General features: G+C 39.2%; 1 protein-coding gene across 2 annotated transcripts in view; it reads right to left on the bottom strand.

Moving 5' to 3' along the window:
- The window catches only part of Akap6 (A-kinase anchoring protein 6), a 432,518-nt gene that overhangs the window by 33,641 nt on the left and 386,270 nt on the right, over nt 1-12,607 (bottom strand). For both annotated transcript variants that reach the window (XM_036205359.1, XM_036205360.1), the window contains exon 12: nt 9,235-9,450. In XM_036205359.1, coding sequence (XP_036061252.1) covers nt 9,235-9,450 — 216 coding nt within the window. The remainder of the gene's footprint in view (nt 1-9,234; nt 9,451-12,607) is intronic.

Below are 12,607 nucleotides of genomic sequence, written 5' to 3'. Positions count from 1 at the left end.
AAGGTGGATGGGAGAGTTGTGGACCCAAGGAGGGCTGTGTCTAGAGCGGATTTGCAAAAACCAGGTGCCCACTTAACTGAAGAAAGATCTGTGTGGTTGGTAGTAAGGAAGACACTGAAGAACACCTGTGAGATTATTTTTGAACAGTATGGGAAAATTAAAGTGGTTTAGTCATGACGGACAGAGACAGTATAAAGAAGAGGGGCTCTTTTTTATGTGACCTTTGATGAGCGTGACTCCATGGATGAAGTTGCCATTCAGAAATACCACACTGTGAATGGCCACAACTGTGAGGTAAGGAAAACCCTGTGGAAGCAGTAGATGGCTATGCTTCCTCTAGCCAAAGAGGTCAAAGTGGTCCAGAATCTTTGGTGGCGATTATAGAGGTGGTTTGGTGGCAATGACAATTTTGATCATGGAAGAAGCTTCAGTGGCCGTGGTGGCTTTGGTGGCAGCTGTGGTGGTTGAGATAGATATGGTGATTGGTGGGGCACCTGTAATGGACTCAATGATGATGGAAATAATTTTGGAGGTGGTGAGAGCTATAATTATTTGGGCAATTTCAACATTTGGTCTTCAAATTTTGGACCTACAAAAGGAGGAAACTTTGGAGGCAGGGGTTCGGGTCCTTTGGGGGTTAGAGGCCAAGATTTGCCAAACCACAAAAGTAATGTGCCTATGGTGGTTCCAACAGCAGCAGCTCCGGCAGGGGCAGAAGGTTTTAATTACTGTCAGAAAAAGTCTTTTCTGTCTTCCAAACGAAGATGTGGAGGTGTGCAAAGGAAAGTAATTTGCCACAGTGACACAGCTAATGGCCACGCTCTTAATCATGATGTTTGTGTGGAATGCTCATGGAAATAACCCCGCTTCCCTTGAGAAATTCACTCTTCCCACTGAAAATTCCTCAGCTGCACATTGTGTCTTATATTTAACTTTCAATTAAAATTTAAAATAATTACTTTCTTCTTACTTTCCTTCTCCCATTCATGCTTCTCTCCTTCTTTCCTCTTCCTGCTCCTTCCTCCCTCCCCTCCCCCACTTCTCTCTGATCACAAGTAGAAATAAGAGCGAAAACATAGATATTCATATGATGCACCTTCATATCTTTGGAGAAAATAGTGAAAGATTTCTAAAATAAAAGCATTTACAGGCTCCTGCTACTGAAAGAACTTTTTTGATACTGGGAGCCTGGCTAGAAATATTCTAGAGAAAGAAGCTGGTTTTGACATGTATAAGAATTTTTTTTTAAAACAACCATCTCTCTTGTAAGTAATTAAGTACAAGTAATTACATAATTACTTGATTATGTAGCAGCAGTAAAATCTTACAGGAGGTTTCTCACTTAAACTCTAGCCTTATAAAAATAATTGCCACAAGTCAAATTTATTTTCTAAATGCAGTAATTCTTTCTGCATTTAATTTTTGCTCATGGGGGTAGAATCAAAGTCTATTTTTGTTTAATGACCAGAGCCAGAGAAATGTATACTTTATTAATATGTCACTGTGTTCAGATACCAATTTAAACACTCAGGATGATGCTTCAGGTTACAATGTGAGAAACTCCTAGACAGAAAATGAAATTATAAGCTGAGATGACATTCTAAAGAAAGTCTTCTGTCATAAAGTTGTAAAATCATTAGATCATGGTGAGGACACATTACTTAAGTCAAAAATAGCTTTTAATAGTTCTTAGTTTTCAAAATATACCACCAATAGTAATACAGAGAAAGTGAAAAAGTATTCAGAGAGAGAGAGAGAGAGAGAGAGAGAGAGAGAATGGCTTTCTATAACACCCCTTGTAAGGAGCCTGAGCAATGTAACGTATCAGGTTCCTTCCCTTTTATTTCATTATTTCGTTCCTTTTTAAAAAGTGAGCTGGCTCATCATTGCAATTTTTCTCAAGTTCTTAGAGCTCTAATTACAATGTGGTAATTGGTTATGTTACCTCAATTACCGTGATGCATGGACATTGATGCAAAGTGACACCAATTGAATCCCTTGGGTGTTTTACCCTGGGGCCATCCCATTTATTGTGGCCTTATTATTTTCAATTATGTGGCTAGATGTGTTGTATACTTTCAAGGCCATTAAATGTGTATGGTTTTTCTGGATGCAAAGTTCTATTCTCAGGAGAGCTCTGCAGGATCAGAGCAGAAGGGAGAGAACTGTGTGTGTGAAGATAAAGCCTCAAACCCTTCATTCACTAAGAATTCAAAGGTACACTTGCTTGAAACAAGACATTTCAAAGGAACCCAAGTTATTTCTGTTTAAACACATCTTTGAAAAGCAAGAATGATTTATACTACTAGACAACTACTGTGCCTAACAAAACAGAGATCTCATAACAGACTAAAACTGATAGGAAAACAGATGCAAAATACTCATTTCTTCTCTCTTTTCCAATACTTGTGCTTGTTGGTTTGTTTGTTTCTTTGTTTTCAGACAAGACCTCACCAAGTAGCACAGGCTAGCCTGGAATGCACTGTATAGCTCAGGCCATAGTTCTCCCATTGTGGCCTCTGGAGTACTAGTTTAATAGGCCTGTACCAACATGCCTGGCAAGACAAGTTCTCTCTGTCTCTCTGTCTGTCTGTCTCTGTCTCTCTGTCTGTCTTCCTCCCATCCTTAAATATTTAATTGATTTTAGTTTCTGAATTCATTACACAAATACACTGTTTTGACATCATTCCCTTCCTTCCTCTCCCTCCTCCCCCTCCTCATGTGTCTCCACCCCCTTCCCGAATTCATAACCTCTTCTATAGACAAAAGTTGTCTTGCACTGTAGATAAAGCTTTGGGCCTCTTAGCAAAGCTAAGCAAAGCTATATGGAATGTCTTTCAGATGCATATTTTAAGAGATCTGCCCTCAGAATGAACATGAAAATAAGAGTAGCCTAAATCTGGACACAATGAAGTGTTTACTGGTGGGAACACTATGGGCACTGGTGGGAAGATCTGTGTATGGGGCAGCTTATTCATTCTGTGTTGTTTCATTCAAAGCCAAATGTGTCCTCAGTGGTCACAAACAACTCCCAAACATTCGCCTCAAAAATCTCGGCGCAAATCCGGAAATGACCAGTGGCCACAATGACGCAGCATTCTGTCTGGCCATGCGGAAATGGTACCTGCATCTTCTCCAGCTTTACTTTTCAGAAATGGCATCCTCGGACAGCTCAAAGTGGTAGAAAATTCTGGCTTTGTTTCTTTCCTTCTCTGGCCTGCTATTTCTAAATAGGTACAACCCTGGATAGGAAAACCGAGGAGGGCTAGTCACAAAGATCTTCCAAGCAATAAGCAAGGATATGGCAGAAACTATAAGTATGTAATTTTACATTTATCTGAAGAATGTCCAGGTACATTTCTATGAAATATTTCTAAACTAAAATCCTCTGATAGAAAAGAGCATACTTTTGCTTAAGTGAATGTGATTACACTATTCTCAGGAACCTTGGCTATGCTTTGTATAATATACATTCTTTTAAAAAACGTTTTGTGACTCAGAAGATAGTTTTCATATATGTTCTGTATATACTTAAAAATAATGTCATCTTTGTTGCTATTTTATGCTTACCCATTTTTGTTGTATATATAAGATTATCACCATGCCTTGATATGCAAATAGTGCACTGAATATTATAGGCAATAAAATTAGCATATACATAATCTCAGAGTTTCTTTTGTGTACGTGTGTGGTAAGAATGCCTACAACTTACTCTCTTAATACATTTCTTGGAGGCAAGGCAATATTATTAACTGTATTTATGCTTTTATACATTACATCTCTAGATCATTCACTCTACCATAATTGAAACTTGGCATTCTTTGATAGACCCCTTTCCACTGTCCCGGTCTGCTGCCTCTGTAAGCATCATTCTGCTCTGTTTCTATATATTTGCTTGTTTTCTCTGCTGTGACTTTAAGATTCCATACACAAATAACACCGCCCACTTTATTTTTCTTGTGGTCTCCACTTATTTAATGTCTAGTTTTCTCTCTGTTGTTGTAAATGTCTGAATCTCCATATACAGGATGAATATACACAGAACAACTTTTTTTTTTTAATTCATTCACCAGGAATGATCTCAGTTTCCATATCTTGGCTATGGTGGATAATGTTGTGAAGAACACGGGTATATAGGTACCTTAATGAGGGGATGGCTCATGCTCAGAACAGAGATTGTGGGGGTCATACAATAATTCTAGTTTAGAACTTCTGCATCACTTTCCACAGTGGTGAGTGGGAGAGCTTTTGTCTGGACCTGCTTGCCTTTTTGTTAAGAGTTGGTTCAAGTGTTTTAGTTGTCAGTTAGGTCATGTGGCTTCACAATAACATCCCTGTCCTTTTACGTTCATACTGAGTCTCTGGTCTATCAGTTATTGAGACAGGGTATTGAAATTTCTCTCCCATACTCTGTTTTTCTTGTCTCTTCACACAAATAGGTTTTCTGTATGGTATATTTATTTGTAAGTTGTCCTAGACACTTAGGAATGTCTTCTTCTCATGGTAAAATGGAACTCCCATTGTGAAGAAATGTCTTTCTTGTGATGCTTTTATCTATGGCATTTAATTTGTTAAATATTAATATGTGCACTCTACCACTATTTGGTAGGCAGTGTATGGTTGAATTTATCCAACTTCACAATTGCTTTTTTTGAGTAGTTTTCAGTCCATTTCCTTCACTGGGACTATTGGTACAGCCATGTTAAATCTTTATCTTGTCTTTAAAAACCTGATTACATCTGGTTCTTCTTTTCCTTTTCTTCTTTAAATGGGGATATAAAAAATGAGCTTACTTTGTTTCCTTTCGTGTCCTACTCTGGCTTTTTGTTTTGCTGTATCTTTAAGGTGGTACAACCACACATACACACTTGATTTTATCACCGTCTCCCTTTAAAGGATGCTCTAGTACCTCACATAAAATAAAAATGGTACAAAGCATCATGGCATGCCTGCTTCCTGGCCTTTGTGATAGTGTTGCTGTACATTTTATCCTCTGTGCTATAAATCCTACCATGCACTGCTATTATCTTGATTTAAACAGTCTATTAACACTTAAAGAGATTGAAATAATAGGGAAAGTGTTTCTCATTTACTCACAGTTATAATTCCCATGTCCTTTATTCCTTTGCATATCTAGGTTTCTATTGGCTCTAAGTTGTGTGTGGTTGATGGCCTTCCCTTAACATTTCTAGTAGTACAGGATGCTGGCGGTGAACTTCCACTATAGATGTTTAGAAACTATATTTCTTTTCCTATTGGAATGCCATTTGCTCTGTGAAGGAAACTCTAGGTTATTTTCTTACATCGCTGCTTGACCCCCAGCTCCACCTTTCCCATCTCCTGACTTCCGTGGTTTCTGATAAAAATCTGGCAGTCACTCTTCTTGAAATGATCTCTCATTCCTCCTCTAGCTGCTTTTTTTTTTTTTTTTTTTTTTACTGTCCCACCACTGGGTTATATCAATTTGGTCTTCTCTGCATTAGCTAGTTTTTTTGCTGTTCCCACAGAACACCCTGATGCAAGCATAAAGAGTTGATTCTGGCTCACAGTTTGAGAGTACAGCCCATGAGCACAGGGAAGCCATGGAAGTAGGAGCCTGAGGTGGATGATCCTATTGTGTCTGAAGTCAAAAAGCAGAGAACCATGCTAGTGCTCAGCTTCCCTTATCTTTTTGATGAAGTCCAAGATCCCAGCCTAGGGAATGGTGCCACCCACAGTGGGTAGATCCTCCCACCTCAGATAACCTAATCAAGATACTTCCTCTGAGGATGCCCAGAGGCCTGGCAGTGGTGGTCCATGCCTTTAATCCCAGTACACAGGAGGCAGAGGCAGGAGAATCTCTGAGTCAGAGTCCAGCCTGGTCTACAAAATGAGTTCAGGAACAACTAGGACTACACAGAGAAATCCTATCTTTAGGGGGATTGGGGAGTATGCCCAGAGGACAATCTCCCAGGTGATGTTAGATCCCATCCAGTTCACAACTGAGATGAACTATCACACTGTTAGTGACATTTTCTAATGTGAGTGAACAGAAAGGGGACATTTCTAATTTCTTAGAAGTTCCACAAATTGTTCTCTTCCATTTCTTCAGTGTGTACCTTCTGTTGAAGAACTCAGAAGATAACCTTTTCAGCTCTAGAGATTCCTAACTGTGGAGCCCTCTACTCCCTGGCACACGAAAGACTTCCAGCAAATTAGCCACACTGGCTTCACCAGAATCCATGCAGAGCCTGGAAACGTCTTTGAACCGAGAAAATGGACCAAGGAGCCTGAGAAAGCCTTATAAGAAAAGAATGTTAAAAGTTATCTTCTAGATGTTCTTACAAAGGTATTATTACAGAAATATGATTGCTGAAGCATAATTACTCTCGGAAGTGTGATGAATTCTTTCGTAAAATGATGAAAACTTAGAATCAGCATAGGTATAGTATATAGTTATACCGATGTCTGAATAAAAGAAATTGACTAAACAAAATCCTGTACTCAGTTATTCAGCAAATATTCATCAAGAGCTTATATATGCAAAATATACTGCAAGTCTTGGGAATACAGCAGTAGAAATCCTTATGCATAATCAGAAGATGGGGAGGGGGTGGAGACGCACGATGAACAAGGAAACAGGCTACTTGTAGACCTTTGACTTTTGGCAAAGGTCACCTCCTACATTATTGAAGTATTTAAGTGATCATAAAAGCAACTTCTACTCCTCACTCAACAGCAGGGCCCAGAAGCAAAGAAACACCCGCAACAAAACAACCCCTGCATTCACCGTTCACTACATTGTTAGCCTCAGTCTCCTTTCCATCTCTCCACTCCTTCCCTGAGGGCGACTTTCAGCCTATTTTTTTTTATCAAAACACCCTTATTTGCTACCTTCATCATTCCAAATTACCTAATTAGGACAGACTTCTCTATGCAGTTTATATAACATCTCTCCAGTAGCTCAAGCTTCCAAGAAGCGACTTGCCTTTACTACAGATATAGGTACAGCAACCCAGAAAATTGGGAAATGGCTCAGCAGATAAGAGAGTGTTCTCCACGCAAGCAAGAGGACCAGAGTTCAGATCCCCAGCACACATGTAATAGTGCAGCATGCCTAGAACCCCACTACTGTGGGGAGTAGAAACAGAAGGCCCACTGGGGCTTGCTGATTGCCAGCTTAGCTCTAGATTCTGTGGGATGCTGTATCAAGGGAATAAGAGAGTGACAGAGAAGGATTCTTCCCTTTCTGGCCTCCCCACAGGGGCATGCTTACCTGCATACATACATGCACAAACTCTCATAAATCACACATGGGAACTTGTGAACACACACACACACACACACACACACACACACACACACACACACACGCAAACATCCATTGCCTCATCTACTTTGTAGAGCCCTATCCAACATTCCTGATCATATGATTCAAATAAATCCTGAAAGAAAACCAGTTTTGTCTTTGCCAAACCAGTTGAATGCTCTAGAATGCCATAACTTTTCCTACTGGGAACGGTGCCGAGCTAAGTCTCATCATCATTACCACAAAGTACAGAAAGGATAACAAACTTTTTTACCTTTACAAACATTTTCAAAGAAGAGGAGAAGGAAAGAAGGAGGGACAAGAAAAGATGTTAGATAAAGTTTCACAATACAACAAATTATCAAGAAAAGACATTCTGCCAGATGGTGGTGGTGTACACTTTCAATGCCAGCACTCAGGAAGCAGAGAAAGGCAGATCTCTGTGAGTTCGAGGCCAGCCTGGTTTACACAGTGAGTTCCAAGACAGCCAGGACTACACAGTGAAACCCTACCTCAAAAAATGAAAAAAATAAAAGAAGAAAGGAAAAGAACAGGAAAGAAAGAAGGAAGAAAGAAAGAAAGAAAGAAAGAAAGAAAGAAAGAAGAAAGAGAGAAGAAAGAAAGAAGAAAGGAAGAAAGAAAGAAAGAAAGAAGAAAGAGAGAAGAAAGAAAGAAGAAAGGAAGAAAGAAAGAAAGAAGAAAGAGAGAAGAAAGAAAGAAGAAAGAAAGAAAGAAAGAGAGAAGAAAGAGAGAAGAAAGAAAGAAGAAAGGAAGAAAGAAAGAAGAAAGGAAGGAAGGAAGAAGGGAGGGAGGGAGGAAGAAGGAAGAAGGAAGGAAGGAAGGAAGGAAGGAAGGAAGGAAGGAAGGAAGCCCATTATGTTGCCTCTGATTAGTAATAATAATTTGGAACTCTTAAGAAATGTAACAACTTCAGCTAAGATCAATTGAATAGAACCGTTGAGAGAAATCACTTCCTGGACTGAGCACAGCCACAGAGGCAAAATGGGAGGGTGGGTTTAATGATTCAATGCCTTCCTGCCAAGACCCCAGCAGAAACATACCAGAGAAGTCAGTCCTAAGGCTTTGGTAAGAATAGAATTCGTATGTATGCGGAAACTATTTTCAAGACAAGGATTTTACCTTTGGGTTCCCTTCTTTCCATGCTGAACTTTCCAAGTATGTAGAACTGGAGATATATATATATTATTTCACTTACATAGGTCAAATGTGAAAAGTGGCCCTACAACTAATAGCCACTGACGTCAAGGTCATTTTGGGGATAGACTCTTCTCAGTGACAGTTTCTCTCTCCTGAGAAGGTGAAGGCTTTCAGAGCAAATGTGTATTCTGTGTTATAATAAACCAGCTTCTTCTCTGACATATTCCTTTCTCCCAGTAACCGTGGAAACCTGCCCTCTCAGATCCGGCAAATTGTTAATGGGAATCACCACCCTCTACTATGAACACTGCATTAGACTGTAGGAGGAAACGTGACAGTTCTCAGAAATCTGGACCAATGGGGACAGGTGTACAGATGGCCTTAACTCCTCACTAAATGGAGAGATAAACAAAAGATATTCAAACAATGAAACCTTACACAGAGCACACACACTGCTCCATGCCCTTGGGGTATTAAGCTACCTCCTCGCAAAATGTTCATGGAGCATTGTGTGCTTGGTGAATATGTTTGGTGAAAGAATAAATGAAAGAATTAATATCCTCAGTGGTGAGGGTAACCAAAATAGACGTGGGACTTTTTAAAAAGACAATGAGATGCCCTGAAATGCGCGTAGGTGAAGTGAATAACTTTCTCTTATGATGAATGGAGTTTGGGTTAGTGGATGGTTATTCCTCTAGTTGGCAAGGAAGCTTATGTGATGAACATGTGGTCGAAGCCTAGGACTGAGTCAGAAAAGAGAACCAATTCTGCTGGAGAAGGACACTCACGGATTCTTTGCCCATCTTCTTCTGTAGCCGGGTTTGCCACTGGACAGCCTGCATGACGATGGCTTCCCACCTCCTTTCAAGGTTTACAATGATCAGCTGCATGGGCTGGTGGTCCGCATTGAGATTGCAGGTGTCCCGGTCATCCAGAAGATGCTGGCACAACCGTAGAATGGAGGCCACCCCTCTGCGACGCTGCTTGATCTCATGACAGAGGGACTGCAATGCAGAAAAAGACCAGTTTGTACGTGTTTGTAGGACTGGCTTTCATGAGAACCCGAGATAACCACTTCCACCATAATTTTACATTGTAGGGATATGCTCAGCTCCAACACTAGGGCAGGAAGAAGGGGTCCACAGTTTCCTTGGGATTAGTGGCCTCCAATATGTAGCTGATGAATGCTAAAGAATTTAGGAGCCTCTGTTTCCTATTTCTCTTCCCACTGATTTATGTTTCCAAAATGGAAGATCCTGCCTTGACACCCAGGTATTAACAGCTTCTCATGTGGGGGAAAAATATCTCTCAGGTCATATGAATTGTAGACAAACAAATTGTAGGTTCAAGGTCAAAGGAAACACAACAACAAATAGAAAATCCTCCCCCAACTTGTAATTATTCTTCCAAGTTTATCCCTAGACTCTTTGAAGGGAAAAAGTTCAGTATTTTCTTGGCAAAAATAAATAATACTACAAAGAATTTTCATATGCAAACTCTATTATCTAAAAAACAGTGGGCAATATTTCTCTTCCAATGCTTGATTAACAAAGCAATAATATTCCTAAAACAGAAATCAAGCTACTGGCTTATTACTCCACAATTTGCTGGTTGTTCTGTTTCTTCTAATAGACACCCACACCATTTAAAAAGGATATGCATGCATCAAAATAGCATTTTGCCTCTCAGAAGCATTTGTATTGCTGCGCTGACCCTCAGCTGAACGATTGAAACAAAATAGTGGGTACACATGTCTAAAAATATTATATCCTTTCTTTGCCTACGGATAGTGTGTAAGTGATATTCTAATTCAAAGCCTTCAGGAGAAATGATGATTATACCCACAAACATCAGTGAATTACTAATCTCCTTCTACTGCCACAATTGGACTGTTCCAACAGTTAGCAGATTGCTTATTAATCAACAAGGGTAAACAAGACAATGCAATTTCATTTAGTGTGAGGGTTTTAATGCCTGAAAGTATTTGTGCTTAAAATGTTAATCTAGATAAGGCTTCATTAGAAGAAGTCTTAAGATGATTAAGTGCTGTTCACTGAATTGTGCACGGAGTAGGAGTAGTCGATCAGCAGGTGGACATTCCATACAGATGTTCCACTTAGTGATGTAATGCATGCTATATCCATTTAAATGACCCTAACTCGGTAATAGCTGGAATTCTATTATTTCCGTAATGAGAGAACCTGTACCTTTAATATTTCTGAATTTTAAATGCGGTGAATGACAAATTTCCAAACCTCTGTTTATGGCAAAATATGAATAGGAATTTTATTATTCACATCTTACCAGAGCAGCTGTTTCAGCTAGGTTTCCTGAACCGATCCTTATTTATTTTCCTAGGATACATTACTATTTTCCTATATAACTCCTGATACCATCCTGGGTCTGACAAATCCCTTTGCTGATGTTATTCACCAGTTCAGTGCTGAGGACAGGAAACCCCTAGACAAGCAAAGATAAATGTGGAGCCTAGTAGACAATAATACTGTGTTCATCTCCTTCAGCAGTTCTCCCAACTACCTCCTCAACCCCCAACCTCCATCCCCCACCAGGAGACACACACACTCTTACTTCAACTTGTTCTCTTGATCTACAATTGCCAAATCACCCAAATGATGAAGTCCACCTAATGCCTATCAAATTTTAGTCCAATATTGCATATGCAAGAAAGTGTTATGGTTATGGCCAAATTGAAATTGGTTCAAATGAGACCTATGAATGTGAATATTGATGATTTGGGTTTATTCAAAGAAAAGGGCTAAAAAAAAAATCAGGAGATGTTTTGATGGAATTGGATTTTGCAAACCTCTCTTTGGTAGAATAACAACTACATATCTATAAGTCAACAAAAAGCCTCGAAGTTCTTAGCTGAGGGAAAAATCATAATGAATGGCACTAAAAATGTATGTGGAGTTAGCTCAGGTCACATTTGCAAAGTAGCTCAGATGGCTTCATTCACCTCGCAAAGTCCTCAAATAGGCTATTGGGAATGCAATACATTTTCATAAAGATTTATTAATAGACCATGATTTTTTGAAAGTGTCCAGAATGTATTGAGTATCTACATATCCAGAGAATCTGCATTTACATCTTAATGCAAACAAGTCAAGATAAATACAGAACCTTAAAAACTACAAAAAGTAAGAGTGAGGAGATGGGCCAGGGCTCTTGCATTGCAAGAATGAAAAACTAAGTTCAAATCCATGCCATACAGTTAAAAGTCAGGCATGGCCACATGCACCTGTAGCCCCCCAGTTGCAAGGTAGAAACAGGGAGCTCCTGAGAGCTCATTTACCATCCAGCCTAGAAAGACCCTGTCTCAAGGCATTTAGACAGAACAATAGAAGACGTCTGATGTCTTCTTCTGTCCTCATGTGCAAATACACAGGTGCATATCCCTTCATGCTGATGTGCACTCACTATACATGTACACCATAGCCCCGACACGAATAAATTTCTAAAAATTTAAGTTACAAAAGCAGCTACTGTTAACATTTAGTATATGATTTTGCATGCTCACAATTCTGAAGTTTTTACTTTAAATATCTTAAGAGTTTAGTCTACATTCTAGATTAAATTTTTCTCCATGTGAACTGTTCAAAGGAAACTAGAGAATTTTTATACCTAGCATTGTTTCAATATTTCTTTATACTTAGAGAAGACAGTTGATAACTTTCTCCTATATAAATGTGTTTCCCTGACAACCATCAAAATGTATTTATTTATAATCACACATACTAAATAAAATCAGTGGTTTGTTGGCAACATTCCTTAGAATCAGTATTCTACATTATTTTTTAATAATAAACGGAGATACACATTCTCCATATGTACTGAGAAATGTTAAATATAACTAAGGGGAGCAAATGATTATTATTATCTTTTGCCTTAGATTTTAGAGAAATGTCTTTTAAAAAACAGAAGCTAAGCTAAGTAAGCAAGGCATAGAATAAGACAAACATCCTCCCATGACCCCCTCAAATCTGTAAACGTCTTCCACTTGCTGGGCCTTCTTTCTGTAATGGAGGGTTACACAGTGAGCAGGTCATTCTTCCTTCCTTCAAGGAGCTGAGAGTCTGCTAGAGATGAGCTACATAAATACGTACAGTACTGTGTGTGAGAGAGAGAAAGAGGGAGAATGAG

This window comes from Onychomys torridus, chromosome 14 (genome assembly GCF_903995425.1).
Source record: "Onychomys torridus chromosome 14, mOncTor1.1, whole genome shotgun sequence".
NCBI classification, from domain to species: domain Eukaryota; kingdom Metazoa; phylum Chordata; class Mammalia; order Rodentia; family Cricetidae; genus Onychomys; species Onychomys torridus.
This window is presented reverse-complemented; position numbering and strand designations above follow the sequence as displayed.